This window comes from Leptonychotes weddellii, chromosome 2, assembly GCF_054177405.1.
Source record: "Leptonychotes weddellii isolate Sample4059 chromosome 2, ASM5417740v2, whole genome shotgun sequence".
NCBI lineage: Eukaryota > Metazoa > Chordata > Mammalia > Carnivora > Phocidae > Leptonychotes > Leptonychotes weddellii.
Genome location: NC_138370.1, coordinates 175,039,063 through 175,062,953, shown reverse-complemented (window position 1 = coordinate 175,062,953; position 23,891 = coordinate 175,039,063). Strand labels below are relative to the sequence as shown.

General features: G+C 57.0%; 1 protein-coding gene across 1 annotated transcript in view; it reads right to left on the bottom strand.

Moving 5' to 3' along the window:
* Window positions 1-23,891, bottom strand: part of SORCS2 (sortilin related VPS10 domain containing receptor 2) — a 409,142-nt gene that overhangs the window by 223,293 nt on the left and 161,958 nt on the right. The window contains exon 2 of the mRNA XM_081812676.1: window positions 9,101-9,168. Within this exon, the coding sequence (XP_081668802.1) occupies window positions 9,101-9,168 (68 nt within the window). The remainder of the gene's footprint in view (window positions 1-9,100; window positions 9,169-23,891) is intronic.

Here is a 23,891-nt window from a genome sequence, read left to right as displayed (position 1 = left end):
CCCCTTGCGGTCTAAGACTGCCTCTCCAAAATCCCCACTCTTTCCGGGCCACCAAAGGGCAAAGCACATCCTGTGTTTATAAATCTCCTGCTGGAGACTCTGGCTGCGCACCCTCAGCACCACCTGCCTAGAAAGACTCCATCGGCACAGAGGGTCCTTGTTCGCCCTGACACTCGGGGCCCCTGAGGGACTGCCATCGGCTCGGGAAGCGCTCTGCACACCGTCTCTGTCCACCTCACCCTGGGACATTGAGCCACATGGACGTCTCCACCCCCGGCTGTCATCACCTCTGCAGGGAAGGACTGGATGCTACTCTGTATTAGTGCACGTCGAGAGGCCCTCGGACGGCTGGGGTTCACGGCTCAAACTCCCCAGACCCTGCATTCACAACACAGAATGCTAAAATTCTATCTATGAAAAATGGAGAGAGAGGGAGACACCATAGGACCACAGAACCAAATCTGATTTTAAATAGGATGGGGTAACCATGCAGTAATGTGATACATAAACAGAAGTGATCTGAAAATCTCAAATGCCAACTCCACCAGAATGCAAAATCTATGAAACAGAGCTTCCCAAAGTTGGTGCCAAGGAAAACCAATCCCAGGAAATGCTCAGCAGAACAAAAATAATATAATACATAAATATTAAAATGCATAAATAAAAGGGAATTAAAATTAATTTGATTTAATTTAAATTTAAAATGAAATGACAGTTCAATAAAATCAAAATGGAAGATTATGGTCTCGGATGAGATGGAGAAATGCCTCCCAAGCTCCTCCTGGAGACAAACGATGTGCGTTAATGTGTCAGACATCCCCAAAGTCCTATTGCAAAGAAATTTGGTTGATTTTCAACCTAAGAGTGTGTACCAAGCTTATAGGACCACAAAATAAGTATTTTCTAGAAACACCCATGCCCTGTGTGATACTTCCAATTGTCATTCAGCAAACATTGACCTTGCTCCTCTCCCCTCCCGCCCTGGTGTGGGGTTGGACCCTGTGAGTTGCTTTGGGCGATAGAATTCTAGCAAATGTGAGGTGAGTAGAAGCCATAAACGTGCTTGTGTGGTTCGCTTGGTTCTTGAGCTGCAGTGTGGTGCACGGGAAGAACACATCTTCGTGGCCTCCGTCCCATCAGCTTGGGTCCGAGAACAAATACAGATGAAGCAGGCCATGCCCACCAGTAGAGCTCCCCATGCATGCCCCATGCAAGGCAGACAGACCAGTCAACCCAGGGGTGTGAGGATAAGTATGGGGTACATGCCCCTGAGTTTGGGGTGACTTGTTACACAGCATTATTGTCACCGTAGCTGACTAATACACCATCCCACAGAATTCCTCTTCTAAGAACTGCACACAAAATAACATGGCAAAGAAAACCATTCATAAGAGGAACCATTCTCAGAGGCTATTGGGAAAGAGGGGCGCCCGGGTGGCTCAGTCAGTTAAGCATCTGCCTTCTGCTCGGGTCATGATCCTGGGGCCCTGGGATGGAGCCCCGCATCGGGCTCCGGGGAGCCTGCTTCTCCCTCTCCCTCTGCCCCTCCCACCCCCATTTGTTTTTTCTCTCTCTCTCTCCCCCAAATAAATAAATAAAATCTTAAAAAAAAAAAAAAAAAAAAAGCTGCTGGGAAAGAACGAACAGCACATGCTGAGAGCTCAAGACACATTCTGAGGATGTGCCTCTTAGAATCAAGGGTCCTGGAGAGCACTTGGGCTATTTGCAGCGGAGAGGCAGGGTTTAAGAAACAGTTGAGCAACCCAAAAGAAAAAGATGTACAACACAAGCAGGTAAATCCCAGGGGAGGAAACTTGACTAGCCAATAAACAAAGGAAAAGTATGTCGAGGCTCATGAAGAATCACAAAGATGCAGAATAAAACCACACCGGACTACACTCTCACGCCCGCCTGAGTGCAGACCTATGAAGCCTGACAACGATCCCAGAGATGCGGAGCGGAAGTCACTCCGCAGACAGGCTGGCAGCAGAGAGAGGAGAAGGAAGCTGGAGACGCAGGTGTGGACGCTCACGGCAGCCCTGATGGGAATAACAAAATCTGGGGGGAGAAAAATCCTCACGCTCCCACAGCAGGGGGACGCACAGATCAGCCAGCTTACATGTGCTGCACGGATAAATCACCAAAACCGTGTGGTGAGTACAGATCAGATTTCAAAAGGCAGCATGATGCCATTTATATCAATTTTTAAAACATGCTAAACAGTAGAACACATCGATTGCAGACAAACACATACATGTGTAGTTATTATAGAATGCATACTCAGGGATGGTCTCCACCAATTCCAAGACAGTGGTTTCTTCTGGGTGGGCGATGGCGGGGTGTAGGGGATGGGAGGAGGGAGGAGAGAGCCGGGCTTGATCAGAATCTGGAAGAGTGCATCTCTTGAAGAGATAGAGATCCCAGGCAGGAAAAAAATTAACATCTGTGACAGCGAGGGACCCGGTATTGGGCTAGCCCAGGCTCTGCTCTAAATTTCCGTGGCTTCACCCAGATTATTCCCGCTCACCGTCCACTGGCTCACACTAACCAGACAACCCCAAAATAACTACCAGGGAGGCTGGGGAAGGAAGGAAACGCTTGGATTACTTGGTGAGCACTGGACTATCTCTGACACATGGTACCCAGTCCATTCTACGATTCTTGTATACAATAAAGATCGCATGGTTAATTCAACATAGAAGGAAGAGAACCACCAAAGGGAGGGGATGCCACCAAGTCACTCTGGGAGAAAAGCTGAGACCCACGCCCACCCCAGTATTCCCGAGGTTGCCTCTGGCTGAAGGTCCTGCCCAAGGTCACACGTGCCAGGGGAACAGTAGGGCTGGCGTGGCCTTCATACATCCCGGTTCAGAGATGGGGCTGGCACAATGTCAAGTGGGCCATGGGCCTGGGACTGTCATTTCACGTGGCTTTGCCCACGGGCGTGCTGTGTGTGAGGCTGCGGGCAGTCCCAGGGGCTGCGCCACAGCAGAGAGCGGCAGGGCAGGGAAAGGTGGGCCGAGGTCCACTTTCTCCCTGGCTCAGGATGCTCCCAGTCCCCTCCTACTCTGCACGACAGCCTCAGAGCCAACTCTGTGCTCCTGGCCCCCACACCATCCCCCAGGATGGCCCTGTAGATGTAAAGGTTCTCTAGGTCACGTATTTCCCAAGAACAATATCACCATACCTCCACCCATCCACCCATCCATCAGTCCATCAATCATGTGTCCATCCATCCACCCATCCACATGTCCATCTGTCCACCTATCATCCATCTGTCCATCCATGCATCCGATGCCCAGCCTGTGGCAGATCTGTGATAAATGCTGGGCATCCAGTGATCATCAAGGTGGACCCGGCTGGTCTCCATCCTCAATAATCACACATTCTGGGTGCGGGGAGAGGGGACAAACCAGACACAAGAACTCCCGCACGCAAGGAGAGATGTGATGAAGAATGTCCGGGGCTGCTCTGTACTGAGTGGTGGCTGGTCTCTTTGAAGAAAAGAGGCTCAGACTGAGACTAAATGTCCACAAGGGGCTAGTACCTGAGGGTCAGTGCCAAGTGCATGCCAGGCGGGCAGCCCCAACAGGCACTGCCCCCTCACATGGACCGAGCCGGGCATGGCGAAGGTTCTGGCAGCAGGCCGGCTGGAGACAGAGGAGCAAGGGGGAGAGTGGGAGGAGCCGGGACGGGGAGTGGGTAGGAGCCAGGGGACGTGGCTTATGCAAGTGCCCAGGGAAGCCACTGCATGATGCTAAGCCTCACTCGTAAGCGGCCAAACCCCTGGCTACTTTTAAGTGTGGTCTCTGGCCCAGCAACCATGGCAGCTTGTGGGCACCTGTTAGAGACGCAGACCGGCAGAGCTCAGTGCCCAGCGAAGCCTGCAAGGAGATGTTCTAAGTCCACCCCTCCTGGGGCTGATCCCACCTGGGGGGCTTCCAGGGAGTCTCCACACTGAGTCTGCATCGTCCAAGGCCCGGCCAGAGTGGCCATAGCTCCTGAGAGCTTTCTAAGTGACCTTCATACCTCCCACTGATGACTCTGTTATCTACACATCATATGTTGCTCAAACCTCGGTGGCTTGCATCTACCTTCCTGAGAGCGTTTATGAGGCAGCTGAGCCTCACTGGCCATCTGGGATTCAGCTGCAGGGACACCAAATGGGCCTCTCAGGACCCAGCCCGGGCTGGACAACAGCACCACGTGGGAGCACCCGACCCTCTGCCCTGCCGTAGCCCCAACCATGCCCAGTGCGGGCCTCCCCGGTGGCCCCAGAACCAGCAGGGCCCTGCTCCTCCGAGTGTGTCCAAGGGGTCGGCAACATCAGCATCACCCGGAACCTGTGGACAATGCAGAGCCTCGGGCCCCAGCCCTGACGCAGGAATCAGAATCCGAATTTTAACAAGACCCCAAGTGATTCCCACACACCTGAGAATGTGAGGGAAGCTCTTCTTTAGGAGACAGCTTTTCAGCTGGAGACAAAATCACCCTTAAGGGGGCAAAAACCGGTTCTTGAGGGGTGTGAACAATCTTACATTCTTACGTATACAGCCCAGGTCGCATACAGAACTTGAACAGACAAACTGTCGTGGGCAGAGGAGCATCTAGGAGAACAATGTCTCAAGACCTCCTGCAGAGGCTGGTCAAGCAGACAGTAGAGAATCCCCGCTCCAAGTTGCGGATCCTGGGCGGGCTCGGCTGGGGACGTGGCCTCCACTCTGTTTCAGGGGTGCCCCTCGTCTGTTTGCCCAGGAATGGTCTCAGTTTTCAAGCTGCTGGCCCAGCGTCCTGGGAACCCCCTCAGTTCCCGTTGGCCGCCCTGTGTCCCCCAGCCCCTTATTAACCGAACGACATCCTCCTACAGGCAGGGTATTAGGAGGGGGGGCGTTGGAGCCTCTACAGATCATGTCGTTCTTAGTTTCCTATTCCAAACACTATTTATCTTCACCTTGAAATTGCCGCGGCTCTACCCCGGAGTAGACACAAACTGAACATCAACTCTCCACTGGACCGTGAGTGCCCACGTTCCACGCTTGCCTCTGTAGCTTCCGGCTCTGGCCGCTGAAATCCCCCGCGCCCGGACAAGGAGGGTTGGGACGCACAGGTGTCAGCCTTGGGAAGCCAGCAGGGATGAGTGAGCAGGACCAGACCATGGGCGTGTGTGCATCTCAAGGGGAGAGGATGGGAGGGGCAGCAGGGGGAGGAGCTGGGAAGGGCTACGGGGCCCCACCAAGGATGAAGCCGAGGAAAGGGAGCACAGCTGAGGATGGAGAACGAGGGACACGTGCAAGAGCCATTTAGGAAGTTAGATCTGGGTGGTGTGGCCAGCGGGGTGATGACCAGGCAGTGAGCTGAACGGCAGAGCCAAGCCCATGTGTCCATGACCTCCAGAGATGGTGCATGGCCTCATGTGGAAAAAGGGTGGTTGTGGGTGTAATTAAGTTAGAGCTCTTGAGATGAGATCACCCCGGATCACCGGGGTGGGCCCTAAATCCAACGGCAAGTGTCCTCATAAGGCACACACAGAGAAGGACACACAAAGGAGAAGCCATGGGGACAGGGCCTGGAGTGCCCTCAGCCACAGGAGTGGGAAGAGACAGGAAGGACGCTGCTCTGGAGCTTCAGGGGCAGCCCGGCCCCACCTACACCTCTGTCTGGAGGCTGCGAGAGAACAAACTCCTGTTGCTTTCATCCTTTGTTCCAGTGGCCCCAGGACCTTCCCACAACGGACATCAGGCAAGTGCCGGGCAGGCTGGTCTGAGCGAGAGTGCTCCTCCTCTTGCCCTCAGCCCTGGGGCTCCGGGACGGAAGGGGCTGGTGGGGACCAGCTCTGAAGCCAATCTGCTATCCCAGGGACGGGCTCACTGCGGCCCCACCCCGAAGAAAGGGGCAGGCTGTTGGATCAGCGAAGCCCGCTGGGGGCAGATGCTGCTGACGTGTGGCCCATGAAATGTGGGACAATGAAAGATGCACTCAGCTTAGACTTCAGGGAGCCATTTCCAGAATGTAAATACCATACCTGTCATTAAAAATGTATTGATGGTGGGGTGCCTGGGTGGCTCAGACGGTTAAGTGTCTGCCTTCGGCTCAGGTCATGATCCCAGGGTCCTGGGATGGAGCCCCGCATCGGGCTCCCTGCTCAGCGGGGAGCCTGCTTCTCCCTCTGCCTCTCCCTGCTGCTCCCCCTGCTTGTGCTCTCGCTCTCTCTCTCTCTGCCAAATAAATAAATAAAATCTTTAAAAAAAATGTGTTGCTGGCGACTACACAGGAGAATCCTTGGGAGGCTGGGGGCGCGTCCACTGAGCATGGCTTTAATATGTGCGCTCCAGGCATGGACTCTGCCAGCCCCCATCCTCGCGGGCCTTGTACGGCAGATGGCGGAGGTGTGGCACCCCACGCAAGACCAGTGGCAATCTTTCCACTTCTAAAGACGCTCACCCAAGTCCCCAAATAGAGAGCATATGAGCCGATCATGCTCACAAGACCAAGTGTGAGTGGCAGGTAAACACAGAAGCTGCTCACCCTCGCCAAGAACCCAAGGGACACAAAGGAGAGCAGCCTCGCACTGCGGGGCCTAGCAAGTGCAGGCCAGCCCACCGGGAACCGCTCACCCTCTGGCTCGCTCTCTGGCTCGGTTGTCACTCCCCGAGATTCTGCCCAGGGAACAAAATGAGGAGGAAAACCACACGTCTACATGCTTTACGGTGGCGGCGTGGCTTAGCATCGGAAGGAACCTACTCCCCCGTGAGTTTGCGGCCTCAGAGCGCGCTGATATGGACGCGGGCCCACAGGGACAAACTGGAAACAGACGCGTAAAGAAAGGAGAACGCGAGACGCTATTCCACATCTGACTCTATAAATATGTCCGTGTGAGATAGATAAACAGGAAGGAATGGCGCTGAACGGGGACGGGGGTGATCCTGACATGACTAATGCCTTTGCATGTATTTTTAATAAGGGAGAGGAAATATCTGCGTACAGACAGTGATGAGAGCACGGAGAACTGAAGTCTGTTGATTTGCTTTGGAGAAAACCTCCATCGAGACTGTGCGCCCTTCTAGGGACGTTTCAGGTCGGCTGGCTGGGTGCACACTCTCCGAGGCAGGGGCAGATCAGGACCCGAGGCTCGGGGCAGAGCGGAGGGAGCCCCCGTCGGAGCAGCCCCAAGGTGGGTGGTTGGCCTCTCTCTCGGCTTCTCTACTTGCGTCTGAAAAATCTGAGTCTGGAGCCTGTAAGCAAGAAGGCCTGGCCCCCGCACCACGGGGCTGGCCCAAATCCGCCGTCCCCACCGTGTCCCCCATGAGGATGGGCAGCTCTGTCCCGTGGGCACAGATCACACAAGGAGGGCTGTTCACTGTTGAAACAACATTTACGACACCCCGTCTCCCCCGTGTGCGGCCTGCGGAGATGCTGCAGAGAGTGGAGGACCCCCGGCACTCGGGATGGTCAGCGGGTGCAGAGGAAGGAAGAGCCCCCACTTCAGGACTCGGCATGCAGCAGGCCGGGCCGACGAGGGGGCTACAGAAATCTGCTTGGGAGAAGAGAAGACTCAGGTGCCTCTGTTCACTGTGTAGCCCGGGCACCCGTCCTTGGACCATCCACCTAGCGAGGGGAAACGCCCTCCACGGGCCAGCCCTTCCCCGGGGGGCCTCAGCCTGAAACCAGTCCCAGAACACAAACCCTCAAAGGGCTGCAACGACACGTCGCTGGGACTGTAGCTCTCAGGCCATTTTCCACTCTCATCCCAAATGCCGAGCACCTCCCACGACACTGAGTGGCATTTTTGAAAGCAACCCTCCTACCTCTCCTTGGTGGGCGAGCTGCTTTGAGGCACAAGATGAAAATCCACCAACACATGAGGTCATGGGGGGGCGGGCAGGACAACATCTGTCCTCTTTGCAGGATGCGGACTCCTTTCCCTGAGGCTGGTGGGGGAACTGAGGGGCAGGCTGGGGCGTCTACGGGGTGAGCCCGGCCGAGAGGAGCCGGCTAGCAGAGGTGCTCAGGCTAGAGGGGTAAGAAGAACGCAGGGCAGGACAAGTGGCTTACTCCCCACACTCAGCACCATCAGCACCCCCAGTGACCAGGCCAGCTGGCCCCAAGGCGACACCATCCCTTACACAACAAGGAAAGGACCCAGCTCGAGGTGCCATTTCAACACCTTCCCAAAGCATCACGGAAATCCCCCAAGAGCCAACAGAATCAATCATCATGCTCCTGCCCTAGAAGCAAAGCCAAAAGCCAAAAATAAATCAACTCGAGGGGGCCGCACACACACACACACAGGAGTCCTGATGAGCAGGTTTGGGTGTTGTTTATGGATTTCAAATAGAAAAATGAATTAATTATTACTTGAGAAACACATCTTGAAAACCAAAACGGCTCAACACCCAGTGAACGTGGGAGTGGCGAACGGCGCTTGCAGGAAACAGAATCCTCACCCGAGAAAAGCTTTGAAAGGACAGCCCGGGACGCTGGGAGCCTCCCTTCCCCCTTCCCGGGTGAGCAGGTGTAAATATTGAAGACGATAGTAACCGAAATGATTTCTCAAAACCTCCTTCTCTCCCACCTCGTTTAAAACATCAAAGGGGCTGCTTAATGTTCTTGGGCTGAGTTCACATCTCTCATATAAAGAGATATCCCCCGACGCCGGTGGGTTATTTATTTACCAAGGTCTTCAGCTGAGCCAGGAAGAAAAAAACATGTCTGAACAATGAGGGTAATCAGCGTATTTGGTGGGCTCTGGGAGCCGCGTCTGAAGCCCAGGGCATGGATGGAGGGCATCTGTGCACTGACCTGAATTCACAATGCAAACCCTCTTCCTCCGGGGATGAGAAAAGGAAGGGGAGAGGAAACACAGAAAGAAAAGCAAGCGAAGACGCTTTCTAAAGGGCTGTCTCTTCTCCAGGGCTGTGTGTGCCCACCGACGAAACCCTCAATCGCCCTCCATGTCTCTTACACGCATTGTGCAGCCAAAAGGAAGTTAGGAGACCGTCAACTCAGAGGGATGCTCTAGCCGGGCGTGGGGGTCTCGGCCCTCGGCCCAGGGAGACGTGCAGGTGCATAAGGAGAAAGGCCCACCCTCAGGGTGACTTACCGCCACAGAGAACTTTCCAGAACCTTCCCCATGTCTGCATGGTAATACTTCGTCAGGATCAAGATCACCTGTGGTGGCAACAGAGAGACAGAAATCAGTGGGTTCCAAGGCTCTGAAAGAGGAATATGATGACACCCCCCGACCACCACCCAGGATTTGGGGCATTGTGTCAAGCCTCAGCTGCCTAGGCCTTTCTGTCAGGCTTCCCGGGGTCTCCAGCCACCCTGCAGCAGAGCGCCTAGACACAAGGCTTCTGTCTGCTCTGAAACCTCACCCCGCTCTTCACAGTGACTTTGGGAACATCCCAATCCCGTGAGGTCCACCTGGTAGCTGCCAGGAAACATTCAAACCCAGCCCTGGACCATCTCAAACTGGGGCCAAAGGGACAGCCGCGGGGGTGGCCCAGGCTGGTCAGAGAACGCATCTGACAAGGCTTCTGAAGATGGGGACTTGGAGAACAGCCAAGAACACCAACTGGGGCTGCACCCAAGACAAGAGGAGGCCCCAGAAGGGCAGGCTGTGGTTACTCCCTTCTGAGCGCTGGCTGATGGCAGAGCCAGACACAGGGTGTGGAAGGCCCGAGAACAGCCCAGCGGGCCGGCGGTGGGCCCCACACCATCGACGGCGCCCACACTGTTTCGAGGCTGCTGAACGACTCATCACACGCACTGGGCCCCGCATGACCAAGCCTGTCCCATCTCACACCCCTGCAGCAAAGGCAACTGCTCGTCCTGATGACAACACCTGTATTTAAGAGCACCCAAAAGTTCTCGCAGACACGCGGAGGAGCAAGAACAACAGAAAGGAAGTGAGGATTTGCCTGGCCGGGGGGAAAAAGCGCCTTCTCCCCAATTACTTCACTGGCCGATGCATTTTCCCATACATCAAATTTCATTTCACTCCTTACCAGTCCCTATTAGCTGCTCCTAACACTCCCATTGCCATGGGAACCCCGGGAGGTAACCGGGGAACACCCTCCCCACTGCTCCCGGCAGAGCCCTTAGCCCAGCTAATCTGGGGTCAGCACGACTTCCTGGGCTCTCGGGTTTGGGGGCACGGCTGCCCCCACACTCAGTCTGGCTGATCTTCCTTTGCCTGGTGATGAAAGCAGGGAAGGCATGAGGCAGGGATGCCAGCCGTGTCCTGGAGGCAGCGATGATCAAAAACAAACTCGAGGCCCCGTCCGCGGAGGCGCGATCAGCCCTGCCCTACTTGGGAACAAAGCAATTTTCTCCTGCCGGGCTCTCGGGCTGCCGGAGCAGAGCAAGAATCCTCCAAAGACCGAGGGAGGCAGACAGAGTGACAGGGCCTGGACGTGTAGGAGACAAGCATATTTTTAACCTATTGATTTATATTTTATAGTCTTGCTATTCCCAGAGGGGATTTCGAGGAGCCAGAGGGTGACAGCTGGAGGGGACCTCAAAGTCTGTTTAATCCAGCCCCTCCAGGGTGAAATCCTCAACCAATATCCTTATCACGCCCCTGCCATCGGAGCCTTGCCCACACACTTCAAGGGATGGGGAGCTCACCCCCTAACATGGCGCTCCGGCCCTTCTGTAGGCTGAGCTCCTTGTCCAGTGGTTTCTGCTGCTGGGACTCCTGCCCTGGGGCCCCTCTCTAGGCGGGGCTAGTCCCTGCGCACCCCCTTCTGGGCAGGGCTCTCCACTTAGGCCCACACTCCTCCTGCCGCCCGAATTCCTTGGGTAATTCCTCCTGGACTCTCCGACCTCAGTCTAACAAACAGCACCTCCAGTAAGTCTTCCAAGCCCCTCCCCTGGTCCATGCCCCCCACACTTCCCCAGACCCTGTGCTCTCCCCTCCGGCACCATTCCTGGGGCCGGTTTCCACCACTTGATGATGAGCCCTTTGGGGGAGAGGGCTGTGTCCTGCTTCATGTCCCAGCGCTGGGCGCGGCTCCTGCTGACATGACTAAGGCAATGAAGCCAGGAGAGACGAGTACCCCGGGCCAGGGCCCCATCCCCCTGCCCTGGCCATCTACTCACAAGTCACCCTCTGCCATCTAGAATACACACCATCCACTCCTCGTGCAAGGGGACAGAATCGCTCTGCTGGTACCACCATGACCCAGGAAGCTGAATGAGCATTTGGGCTCTGGAGGCCAGGAACCGGGGCCATCCTCGCCCGGGGCTGAGACCAGGAGCCCCCCAAGAGGGGTCAGCCCTGGAGGAGCCCGGCATGCACCCGAGTCTGCAGCTGGTGGCGGAAGGAGCCCTCTGCTTTGGGGTCAGCCCCTCCAAGCCTGACGTACCTCAGTTCCCCACCTGCCGAGAGGCAGTAATACCCAGCTCCCTGTGATGGTGAGGATGCCGGAGCAAGCAGCCACTGAGAAGGGGCCACGCTCTCGCTCACATTCGCTGGTGTCAGCTCTGTCCCCGACCCACGCACCGCCCCGGGTGACTCAGCCCACACACATCAACCCTCTTTACACCCGGGACCCAGGGGGCAGCTGCAGCTATCATCCGCACCGACAGATGAAGGAACGAAAGCAGAGAGAGCGTAAGCACCGTGCGCACAGCCAGCGACCACCTGAGCCCACCTGGGAGCCCGGGCGATGCTCCTCAGCGCTCGGGGCAAGGCCAGGTCTCCACCATCTGCGCTGCGGATACCGTCCTGAAATTCTCCCAAGTGTTTGAACAAGGGCCCCATGTTTTCATTACTTTTTGAAAGTTGTTCAAAGAACTAAAAACTATGGGCTGCCCATCTGGGGGTCCTCTGTTAACAGCTTTGGAAATGAAATATCCCGGGAACCATTTTCTAGTGGCTGGCCTATTCCCACAGCTCTGGGGTGCTTTGATCCAGGTGGGAGAAAAACCTGGAATGAGAGTTGGGGTTTCTGTGCCCCAGCCGTCGCCAACGGTCTCCTCCCATCCCCTGAGCCCACCGCCCGCCCACACAACTCCTTCCAGACAGTCAGGAATGCCCAAGGAGGAGACCAGGATTGAGAACTGCCCCTGCAGAGGGAGGACGGGTCCCACGTCAGCTCTGTGTCTCCTCTCCTCACTTCCAGCCCCCCCAGGCACAGGAGGTGGGTGGGATCATAGTGGGGGTGCTGCTTCTGACTCCCTGGATGACCCGTCCCCTAGGTCCAGCCAACCCGTGACTCCAGTGAGAGAAGCCGAGCTCTCTGGACTTCCCAGCCCTGTTCCTCCTTGAGGCTGCTGCGCTATGGGCTCCATCAGGGAGGGGACATGATCCACTTCGTTCCACCCGAATTCCCAGGGCTTAGCACAGAGCAAGAGTTCACCAATATTCATTGAATGAATGAATGAATATCCCTGCCCAGAAGCAGATCCAGGCAGGAGACAGTCCTTCAGGCCGTAGCCACAGCCAACCCCAGCTGACCCCGCTACCCCCTGTTGCCAGGGAGTCGGGGGGGAAACCCTCCAGAGCCCATCCCCCTGGACCACCCTCTCCTTCTGACACCAACAAATACCACCTGAGGGTCCAGAACTTGCCCCGTTCTTGAGACCCCCAGCTCATTCACAGCAATCCCTGCCCAAGCCTCAGGGGAGGGATCTCAAGAATCCTGGTGGGGTGAAGCCCACCCCCTTCCCAGGGACAGCACACACGAGGTGTCCCCAGCCGGAGTGTGCCAGGTAGCCAGGACCAGTGGGCTGGGGTGTGACCCGAGCAGCCCCCCAGGGCCTCCCACTCAGAAGGGCCTGCTCTTGGTTTTGCTCTGCTGTCCCCATCTTGAAGTTCTTGAAAAATGTTTGAACAAAGGGCCCTATGTTTTCACAATGCATTGGACCCTGTGAATAGCATAGCTGGGCCTGACATGGCCCAGTCTGAATCCCCCTCCAGCCCCTCATGGGGCTGGAGTGTGTCTGTGGATACCTAGTCCTACCGACCCTGCTGAATCTCACCCCCAGCTCAGGGAAGCAGGAGGACAGGCTGATGGGGGCTGGAAAAAGGCATCAGATTTAACATCGGAGCCCAGTGGAACTTGGTACGGCTTCATCCAAAGCCTGCCTTTAGAAATGGAGAAACAGATTCAGAGAAGGGAAGGGGGCTCAGCAGGGGCAGGCCCGGGTCTCCTGAGAGCCCCATCTGGGGCCCAGGGGTAAGCGTCCAGGGACGGGAGCCGTGGGCCTCACCAGCCTGGTCCTCTGCTGAGAGGCAGTCCAGGGCTCTCTCCCCAAGAAGGAAAAGAAACCCTAACTCATGCAGAGACCCTCGGTGGGTTGTTGAGCCCCCTCCTTGGCCACTACCAGCCCGCCTCCTCCCCCCGCCACAAGCCAATTCCAGACCCAGACGGTGAGTCGCTGCCCCCACGACACCTGACAGCCCTTCACTCCCCTGTTCTGCAAAGAGCCTGTACAATGCACTTAGAAACAAGGCGGCGGGTCTGTCCCTCAAAGCTCCTGGAAACAGCCCTGCAGTTGGAGGACCCAGCAGAGTCACCAACCAGCAGGGGACCCTTAAGTGGCACGAGCAGATCTGCCAGTCTGAGAGGAGGCTGGCTCAGGGGCAGTGTCGGGGCCCAGGGCTGCGGAGGCCCGCAGCACAACAATGAACATCTCCACCTACAAACGGCGTCCACCTTTATCAGGTGGACTGGCACGGCTGGTACCACGTCTCCGATGGAAGAAAACAAACAAGGAGGGTGCGGGGCATGGGGACAAGCCTGGCCCTCTGAGCCTCAGTTTCCTTAGCCATGCATCGGAGCGGACTCAGGTAGGACCTCACAAGGCTGCTGGGAAGGTGATGTCCATCCACACGGGCTTACGCCAGGAATGAGAGCGCAGATGCCTGGAGCCCAGGCCCCTCCCCCTGCACGGCCACTAGCACGTGTCTAGGTCAGCATCCTGGGGAGGGAGTCCCCACAGCGGCACTGACCAGAGGTCCTGCAGCCTCCCGTGAAACACTGGGCCTCTGCCCGTGGCCAGGCCCCCTTCGACAGCGCGGTCATGAGTGGAGACACAAGTCCTTCGTGCGGGCAGATCGTTGAGCCGGGTGCCTTCCAAGGGCTCAAGAATAATCCAAGGAAAGTAACAAATACTCAGGCTCAATTCAGCTGTCCATCAATGAGCACACTGCACACACACACACACACACACACAAAACAGCAAGAATTCGGGCTCAACTGTGGACTCTGCAAATGGACTTCCCCTCAGAAGAAAGGGAAAATGCAGAGGTGGCCCACAAGGGTCAGGCCTCTAAGGGCCCAGAAGGCCCCCCCTGCACGCTGATGTCCCCCCGGCCAATCGGGACAGGGCCAGCCCGTGGCATGGTGAGGCGAGGTCCTCGCTGCTCCCAGCGGGTTCTGTGACCAGCCATCACACTGCCCTGGAGAGCCTAGAAATGCAGAATCTGGAGGTGGCCCCACCCCCGATCTGCTCACTCAGAATCTGTGTTTTAACATTAATTTTTAAGAAACCACACTGGCATATCTCTGCACCCAAAAAAGCCCTGGGTCCCCATCTGCTCACCCCCATTGGAAGCTGGATCTCTTCCTATCACTCAAGACGGCCCCATCCTCTCCATCCTCATGCAGCTGACCTGTCCCCTGTTGACCAACAAAAAACACACACCACCCTCAGGCACACACCCACCACCATGACTCTCAGTTACCCCAGGGCCTTTGCACATGCTGGTTCCTGTGCTTACTGCCCTCCTCCTGCCCCTCTGCTCTGCTTCCCCCCTCTCATTCTTAAAACCACTTCCTCCTGAAGCCTTCCACACCACAGGCTGTGAGCCCCAGGAGGGCAGGCACCAAGTCCACCTGTATCAGCACTCTCCCAAGCCTAGCCAAGTGCCAGCACATAGGGAGAGTCTGATAAATAACTGCTAGTGAATTCATCAGTGGCAAACCAGCTCCAAAAAGCCAGGAATGACTCCTAATGTGGCCTCACTCCACCTCACCCCACCTGTCCACTTTCCTAGGTGTAGAAGTTGATGCCAGAATGTGTACAACATTCCATCTTCTCAGAACACCAGAACACACGGGGTTAGGAGCCCACCTAGGACTGAGGCCCAGAGAGGGGAGGGGTCTGGACTAGGGACCCCTGCAGAACCCTACTCCTGGCTCTCTGCACCATGATGCACTGAGCCCCACAGGACAGATGCTGAGGATGGGAAGGAGGTCAGGGTCTTCCACCATGCACCAACTGTGCCCATTACACAGATGAATAAACTGAGGAGCAGAGACATAAAACAATGGTCCCAAGATCATACAGCTATCATTTGATATGGGAACACGTAGAATAAATGAGGCATCAAGTGTTGAGAAAAGGGAGGTCAAAATAGAAGGCAGAGAATAAGATGTTTCATGGTGACTTCAAGTATTCATTCAACAGTCTAATCGCTCACTCTGGCGGGCATGAGGATCCACAGAGAAGGAACAGCCAGGTTCCCAGCAGCACAGGCACCCAGTGTCCCGTGGGCCCGTCGATGATGACATTCCCTCCACACTCAGGCTTCCAGGATGCTCAGGAGAGCACGCCAAGGTGTGTTTCGCGGTCTGTAAACACACGTTCACGCGCAGAAGGGGGGAAGGCCACCCACACTCAGGGATCTTTGCACACACAAAGGGATGCTTTCTGTCCTGAGCTGTGAGCTAAGGCACCCTCCTGGGTGTGTCTTTGTGGGGGCCTGATCCAGCCACAACATCTTACATCCTGTTCCAAAAAAAGATGAGACTCTCGGAGAGGCCGTGGGCTGTTCCTGGGCCCCAGCAGGAGGGCGGCCCTGGCTGTGGACGGTGGCGGCTGGTTTCACCTGCCCCACCACTGTTCATGCCCCAGCACTTGTCTAAGAAAATGAGGAAAAAGTCCCTGCTCCATCCTTCCCAACCTCACTGGGAGGTGAAGGTGCCTCGGAGGATGGGGATCAAAAGACTTTAAAAACTGTCAACTGTTCTCCCGGGGGATGGCGCTGATGACCGAAATCACTGGAGGGAATCACTCTTATTCTGTTACTTGAAAGAGAACCCACCCAAATATTCACAGCAGTTTGGGAATTTGACCAGTTTGTCTTCTGAGAGCAGAAGCACTCTGAGGCTGCACTGGTTCTCCGGAGATGCTGACCGCCGCCCCCCGGAATGAGGCCCATGACTCGGCCCTACAGACGGGATGTGATTCCCAGCACAGGCTTGTCGGCCGCACAAACATCCCACGCTGGTCAAGGAGGCTGATCTACAACTGGTGGGGAGGGAAGGTGAGGGACATCGGGATGGCCCCCCTCCTGGCAAATCAGCGACGGCAGTCCCTCCCGGAGGCTGCCCAGGCTGGTGGCCCCAGCCTGGCCAGGGCACGTCTGTGAGGGGGCAGCTTGCTGGCTGGCCTTTGTGTGAGGCCCGTGGGCCCTGGTGTCACTGTCTACCTGTACTTGGAAGGATGCCAGTCCGGGGCAGATAGAACCGGCTAGCAAAGGAGCCCCTAGATTCCAGGACCTTCGACACGCTGCCGGTGGGGGTATAAAGATACACCCACGGTGAAGCTGACGCCTAACAGCTCACAAAACCACAGCCTGTCGACCCCATGGCTGCTCCTGGGGAGCTATTCTGTCGACGTCTTTGTGCATATGGAATGATGGATGTCCAAAGTCATTTCCTGCGACACCGTAATAGTCAGAGAGCAGAAACAGGCCGGGATAGATGGCCCACAGCCCGGCCACCCTCGGGAGCACCACACAGCCGTACAAGAGCGAGGAAGCGCCGCGGACGGTGCGGACGGGTCTCGGGCACGCATGCTCGGCGCAGGGGGCCATGTGATGAACAGCACGGTGTCCCCACGTTCTGTTGACACACGGGAGACGTAAAAATCACTGGACTCCTGTACACTTTGAAAGGGTTAAAATGGTGAATTTCAGGTCGCTTGAATGTTATCTCAACTGAAAAAATGAGCGCGGTTAGGATCTGTAGCCGTGTTCCCTTGCAGCCACACGACGGCGCGCTGGACGGGAACGGGGCTACTCTTGGGTGGCGGAGGGGGCACGGGAAGGAGCAGCAGATTCTCACTGGAGACCGTTTACTGCTGCGAACACTGAGCCCGGGGCTGAGTCACCGGCTGCGTGTTCACACCTCGGGCGCGTGTGCGCACACTGGGCCACCCCCGCGAGCAGTCACCCCAGGTAGCTAAGACTGATGTTCCCCGGCCCTCACGTCGGGGAACCCTTCTCCCTCCTGCCCTCAAAACACGATAAAGATGCTCCTTTTCATGCCGGGGGGACGGGTGCCCATGGCAGGGTGAAGACTAGACCCTGATGAACGCATTCATTTGGCACTCAATAAATGTCCGTTACCTCTCTCTCCCAGTGAAGGCCACTCGAGAAACCCGATCCTGAGCTGGGGCGTGGCTGGGCTGTGGAGGTGTTGGACCAGGTGACAATGCAGTCAGGCAGCGTCACCCTAACCGGAAGGGGCTGTGAGCCCCGGCAGGGGAAGGGTGTTGGACGCCAGCCCCCTCCCCCCGCCCGTGCAAGCACAGGGGCCTCGTCCCGATGCTCACAGATACGGCGCAGCGCGAGAGAGGGAACACACATTCCCCTCCTTTGCTTCTCCCTATAGCCCTGCAGATCAGCACCATCATTCCCACCGCCTGGATCGGGAGCAGAGGTGTAGACGGGGGCAGTGGCGACCCCAAGGATGCGCTCGAGAGAGCTGGAATCAGGCTGATCTGAAACCAAGACCGTGGCTCTTTCTAGAACAGCACCCTGTGGAGCTCTCCCCAGCCTGAACAAAAGAGGAGGGGCTTCCTGCTGACCCACCATGCTGGCCTTCCCCTTCAACCAGCAGGCGGGGCTGGCCTACACCCCACGGCCCCAGGAAGGCAGCAGGGCTCGGCTCTGCACACCTTCTACCCAAGAGGCCTTCTCAATGAAGAAATCCAGTCCATTTAAGGGAGCCGATTCTGCATTTATCTACCAGGGAGATGAATCCTGTTTCTCTCTGCCCAAGACCGCGCGAGGGAGGGGAAGGAAACCGCTGGGCTCAGAAAGCCACGCGGCAGGTGCTGGTTGTCCGAGGGCCAGGCCTTGGTCAATCCCACTGCCGCCCTGCAGGCACCAAGGGCTGCTAGCTCAGGCCCGCCCTCATCCACGTCTGCCACCCACCCCAGGAGCCTCACCCCCTCTCCATCTACTTACTCCATGACGCCTCCGTGATTCTCTAAGCTGGTGGGATCCCCACAGGCCCCAGGGGCTCCCTGAGGTTCTCGCTCCAGGTGGGCCCACTTGCCAAAGCTGCTGCTAGCATGAGGCATCTCACGCCACCAGAATCTTCCGCAGGGCAGAGAGCCTGGCTCCTGCCACTTGCCAGAGCCCTCCTGATGCAGTGCCCCAGCCCCCTGGCTTCAGGCTCCTCTGCAGAGCCTTGAAGGACTTCACAGGGGACGACCATGTTCCTGGAGGCCAGAGGGTCTCATCTGGATCCTGGCTTTACAGCGTATGAGCTGTGCATTCCTCGGCTTGGCCCCTGGGCAGCTCAGGCTGCTCGTCTATGACATGGGGATGATGATGCAGGCTTCCAGAGCTGGCCAGAGAAGAGAGGAGTTTGGTGTGCCCACGGTGAGCACAGCACTTGGGGTTGGGGGGTGGTTTGGGGAGCACTCATTAGTAACGCGCGTGAGGCAGTCTAGGTGAGCCGCTGTGTACACTGAGATGCCCACAGGAGTTTGTTCAACCTGCCGACACCCCGCCTCAGACACATCTGCCCCCTCTGTGCTGGTTCCCCTTTCTCCTCGGACAGACCCCTGCACCTCTCCACCACTCAGCTGGTGGTCCTTCTTACTGGCAGAGGCAACACCTCCACCAGAAAGCCTTCCAGGATGTCTCCAGACTAAGGTGCCGGCGTTTGCTCAAGCATTACGTCCTCCGGGCTGGGCCCCTTCCCCTCACCACCTGCCGTGCCCCCGATGAGGCCCATTGCTGGGGAAGGCACATAGCCTTGGAGCTGGCCGAGCCTGAGTGTGAACCCTCACACGCTGTGTGGCGTCCCCCTTGGCTCTGGTGTCACCTCCTTAAGGGCAACACTGGCGGATAATGGCCACACATCCCTGAGAGGCTAGGATCTTAAGTGTGCTACCCTGTTCACAGGGCCTGGCGCCCTGCCTGACAAATGACTGTCCAGTCCCTCCTCCACGACCAGAGTGAGAGATGGGCCTGGCCGCCCTCGGTGCCGCTGTGTCATGCTCTGAATCTCCCAGCTGCCGGGGCCCTGCTGCCGCCCAAGGGCAGGAACAGAGGTCGGGGGCTGCCCGGCGAGTCCAGACTTGGACCTGACTCCATCTCGCTGGTGGTGCGTGTGCAACCTCCTCCCCGTCCCCCACCGAGAAGCTGCCGCCCCCGGGAGCAGCGGAGGGTCTGGGAGGGTCCAGTCTAGTGCCCTCTGGAAGCAGAAGGTGTGAGGCCACTCTAGAAAGGACCTTCGCTTGCAGAAGCACTTGACCAGACAACGAGGGGGTCCCAGGACAGCACTCTGGTGGCCTGGGGAGCCGGCAGGAGGGTCTCTGATAAGGGTCTGGGGTGGGAGGACGCTCGAACCCTCCCTTCCAGGAAGAATGAAGGAGAATGTACATAAAGGATGTGCCAAACAACGCAGGTGGGGCGTCCTGGACAGAAGCGCCAGCTTTAGCCCAAATGGAACGTTCTCCACGCGGGGGTCTGCGCCAGGGTCCTGGCTCCGGCCACATGGTGGGGAGGTCACACCCAGCTCTCCGCACTATCTCTGTGACTCCTTGCTGTTATTTTAAAATAAAATGTTATAATAAGAAAGAGAGAAACTTGAAAGGTAGGTCACCCAGATGCAAACAAGAGAAAACAAAGCAAAGCCTCGCCCTTCCCCACCCTGGGGGCTTCGGATGAGCATCACAGAGAGTCCCCCGAGACACGGCTGGGCCTGCGGCCACACTCAAGCCCACTCCCCAGCCAGCCCCGTGGACTGAGACCAAGGCCCATCACACACACATAAAGATGGCAGTGATGATGGGTTCCCTCCACATGACAGGGAGGCCCTGTCCGGGTGTCCCCAGCACGTGGGGACCAGAAATGAGCAGAAATATAAGAACTGAAAGAGGACAAAGCAAGAAAGAACATCTCACATGAGCCATGGCCTTGAACCCGTGACCCTGCCCACTAGGCGCCATGGGCCTTTCTCCCTGGGAGAGGCCAATAAGATGCGGTATCCACAGGGTAGGTTCGGGGGCATTCTCCTGGTCCCTGCAGTGTCCACACTGGTGGGACCCTGGTTACCCAGAGCAGCTGAAGTACAGACGTCTGCAGAACCATGTCGCCAAAGCCCTATTCCTCCCTATTCCGAAGACACGACGGGCCTCAGCCTCCCCTGGAAGGTGTGGCTTTGAGGCTCGGTTCTGGCTCCCAGAATCCACAGAACGTGGCAGGGACGCTGTGCATCACATGCATGCCTGCGTCATGAAAATCTCCTCTTTGTCACCACCGTTCATTACAAGAGCACCGAATCACTCTGTCCCGGGTCCCCACTAAGATCTTTGCGGACGTGATCTCCTGTAATCCTCCCCATGGCCCTGGTCACTGGGAACCAGCCCGTCCCCATTTTGCAGATGAGGACGTTGAGACACAGAGAGGGAGGTTATCTGTCCCAGGTCACACAGCTCAGACGCCGCAGGGCTGGGCCTGGAGCTCAGCCATGGGCCTCAGGGGACCAGCCTAGAGAAAGAAGGGCTTCCCCCCACCCCCATGCACCCCAGTTTAGCAGGACAATGTAGGGACAGGTGGCAAAAAAGCGTGCCTCCCCAAAGCCAGACTCCGGTCTCGGGTCTGGCCTCCAGAGGTGCCCGAAGCTGCCTCCCCTATGGTGGGCCGGCAGAGGGCTGTCCTTGGCCTTGGCGAGTCCTGCCCTGAGCCCATCTGCGGCAGCCCCTTCCCTGCCAGGAGCTCACAGTGAAGGGCAACGTCCCCACGAGGCCTTCCGTCAGGCTTTGCGTGGATGTTTTATGGTTCCAATTTCAGACCACGGCCTGGCCGTCTGTCACCACTCCTCCGAGAGCCCTCGTCCAACCCAAATGCCACATTAAGAAGGATTTATTCACAAGGCCTCAGCCCACCGCACAAACTGACCAACCCCCAGGAGCATCCAGGGCGGGGACCAGGGCGCCGTCCCCACCTCTGCAGCCAGGGTTTGGAGAAGGAAGGGATGACCAAGGGCAAGGACAGGACGCTCCAGACATGCAGGACGCACAGCCTTGCACCTTGAATAGGCCTCGCCCACTCCCCCTGTGTTCTTCACCTCGCCCCTGCTCTCCCTCCACTCAGCTTCAGGTTCCCCGGCCAGGCTTGGCCTCCCCCGCGCCTCCTCATCAGGCACATCCGCGTTTCTAGACGGACTCCCTCAGGTACGTCTATCTGGGAAGATTTCCGGAACCTTCTGCCCACCTCCAGTCGAGGCTGGGGCCCCCTTTGGGTCCCCACAGAGCCTGGATGTGGTGAGTTGAATGCGGCCCCCCCAAAGCACGTCCACCTGGAACCTCTGAATGTGACCTTATTTGGGAAAGGGGCCTTTAGGATATAATTAAAAAGTTCTAGATGAGGGGCTCCTGGGGGGCGCAGTCAGTTGGGTGTCTGCCTTCGGCTCAGGTCATGATCTCAGAGTCCTGGGATCGAGTCCTATATTGGGTTCCCTGCTCAGCGGGGAGCCTGCATCTCCCTCTCCCTCTGCTGCTCCCCCTGCTTGTGTGCTCTCTCTCACTGTCATATAAATAAAACCTTTAAAAAAAAAAAATTCGAGATCGTCCTGGAGTGGCCCTAAATCCAGTGACAAGTGTCCTTACAAAGAAAAGGAGAGATGGTCTTCAGGGAGGAGGCCACGTGAAGACAAAGGCAGAGACCAGGCGATGCATCTCCAAGTCCAAGAACACCAAGGATGGCCAGCAAACTCCCAGAAGCTGGGCGAGAGGCCTGGGAGGGAACCAGCCCTGTGTGCGAGCCCAATCCGGGATGCCCGGCCCCAGAACCCGGCAGAGAACAAACCCCTGTTGACCCCATCCCCAGCCTGGGGTGCTTTGTTGGTGCCGCCCCAGGAGACGAACACGCTGGATCTCCCACAAACGTGGCTCATCGGCATGTCCTGTTCTTCCCTCCCGGAGACGGCAGCCTCCTAAGGGCAGGGCCATTGGTGTCCCTCTGTCTCTAGTCCCCTGGCAGGACAGACGGAGAAGCTGCTGGGGTGGGGGGTGCTGAGTAAGATGTCCTCCCCAGGCCCAGCTCTGGTGGCACCTCGGAGACCAGGTTATAGGTCGAATCACATCCCCCCAAAAGGTCCTAACCCCTGGAACCTGGGAGTGTGACCTTCTCTAGAAATAGAGGAATTACCAAAGATCTTGGGTGGCTGTGGGCGGCTCTTAATCCAACATGACTGGTGTCCTCACAAAAAGGGGACATTTGGACACAGACACACACGGAGGGAAGACAGCGTGGAGACACACGTTGAAAATGCCCGCCCACAGCCAAGGAATGCCTAAAGCTGCTAGACGCTGGGAGAGAGCTGGGAACCCTTCTCCCTCTGGGCCCTTGGAGGAAACCAACCTGCCCAGACCTCGCCCCTGGGCTTCCAGCCTCCAGAGCTGCAAGGTGATACATTTCTGCCGTTTAACCACGCAGATGCGTTGTGGCAGCCCACGGACACCGACCCAGGCACGCGCCCATTCTCCAGATGAGGACACAGAAGCTCAGCCTGCTGCAGGGGACACAGCTGGGACCTGGCAGGGCTGCGGTCTCCACCGGGGGCCCTGCCTGACCCCACAGTCAGGTGCCCTTCCCACCGCCCCAGGCGGGAGGAAGGAACAGGGGGGCTCCCGGGGCAGCCGGGCTCCTGCCTCCGAAAGCTCTAGCTCCTGCCCTGGCCACATGCGCCAGCACGGAGAGCAGGTAAGAGCCCAGCACCCATCAATCAGGCACCCTTCACGGGCGCCAAACCTAATGTTTAAAAAAACGGAGTTGAGAAGTAAGCTTCGAAAGGACTCCTATAAATCAAAAGCAGTCAGCAGAAAATAAATGGAGAATGTTACCCCTCTGTGGAAAACGGCATTTTATATCTAAGCTGTTTAAGGGATGATGTGTATGTTAATAGATGGGTCTTGGTAGACTCCCACCCCGGCTGTGCTTTGAAAATACCCTTTACTCTCCATTTCCAACCACCCAATTGGCCTTTATCCCACCTGTCACTCCTTCCTAAGTCACCCTAAGGAAAATTATTAGTGAAATTGCAAGATCCTTATTCATTCATTCGTTCGTCCATTCATAGCTGTTCAATAGCTGTTCGGAACAATGCTCCTGCCTGCCTACCTGGCCGACTTGGCATTTTTCAGAGCTGGATGTGGCCATAAAAGGTCACTGGAAATGCGGTCACGTGGATGCATCTTCTCTCAACATAGAAAGTGCCCGGGGCGTCTCCTGCAGGAGGGTGGAAACTGCTGGTCTGTTTTTAAACTCCTGTTTTTAAAACAGAAATTCCCTCCCCAGGCTCCAACGCCCTGCCCCTCCTCGCCGCCAGCCCCCAGCCCGAGAACCATATGTTCCCCACTTCCAAGAATTTCTCTTTGCAAATGGTGCTGTCACCTCCGAGCAGAGGGGCCCAGAACAAAGGAAAGGCAGGTGGTGGGAGGGGAGCCCATGGCTGCCTCCAACTGGGAGGGCCGAGATGTTTGCCACAGCAGCCCCTGAAAATGTCCCGTGGCTTTATCCAGACAGGCCGCTCACCCCCAGAGGCCTGTATCTCAGGTAAGCAGGGGGCCTGGTGGGCCAGATACCAGCTTGGAGAGAAGCCACTTGGGACCCATCTGAGCTCTGCAAAGAT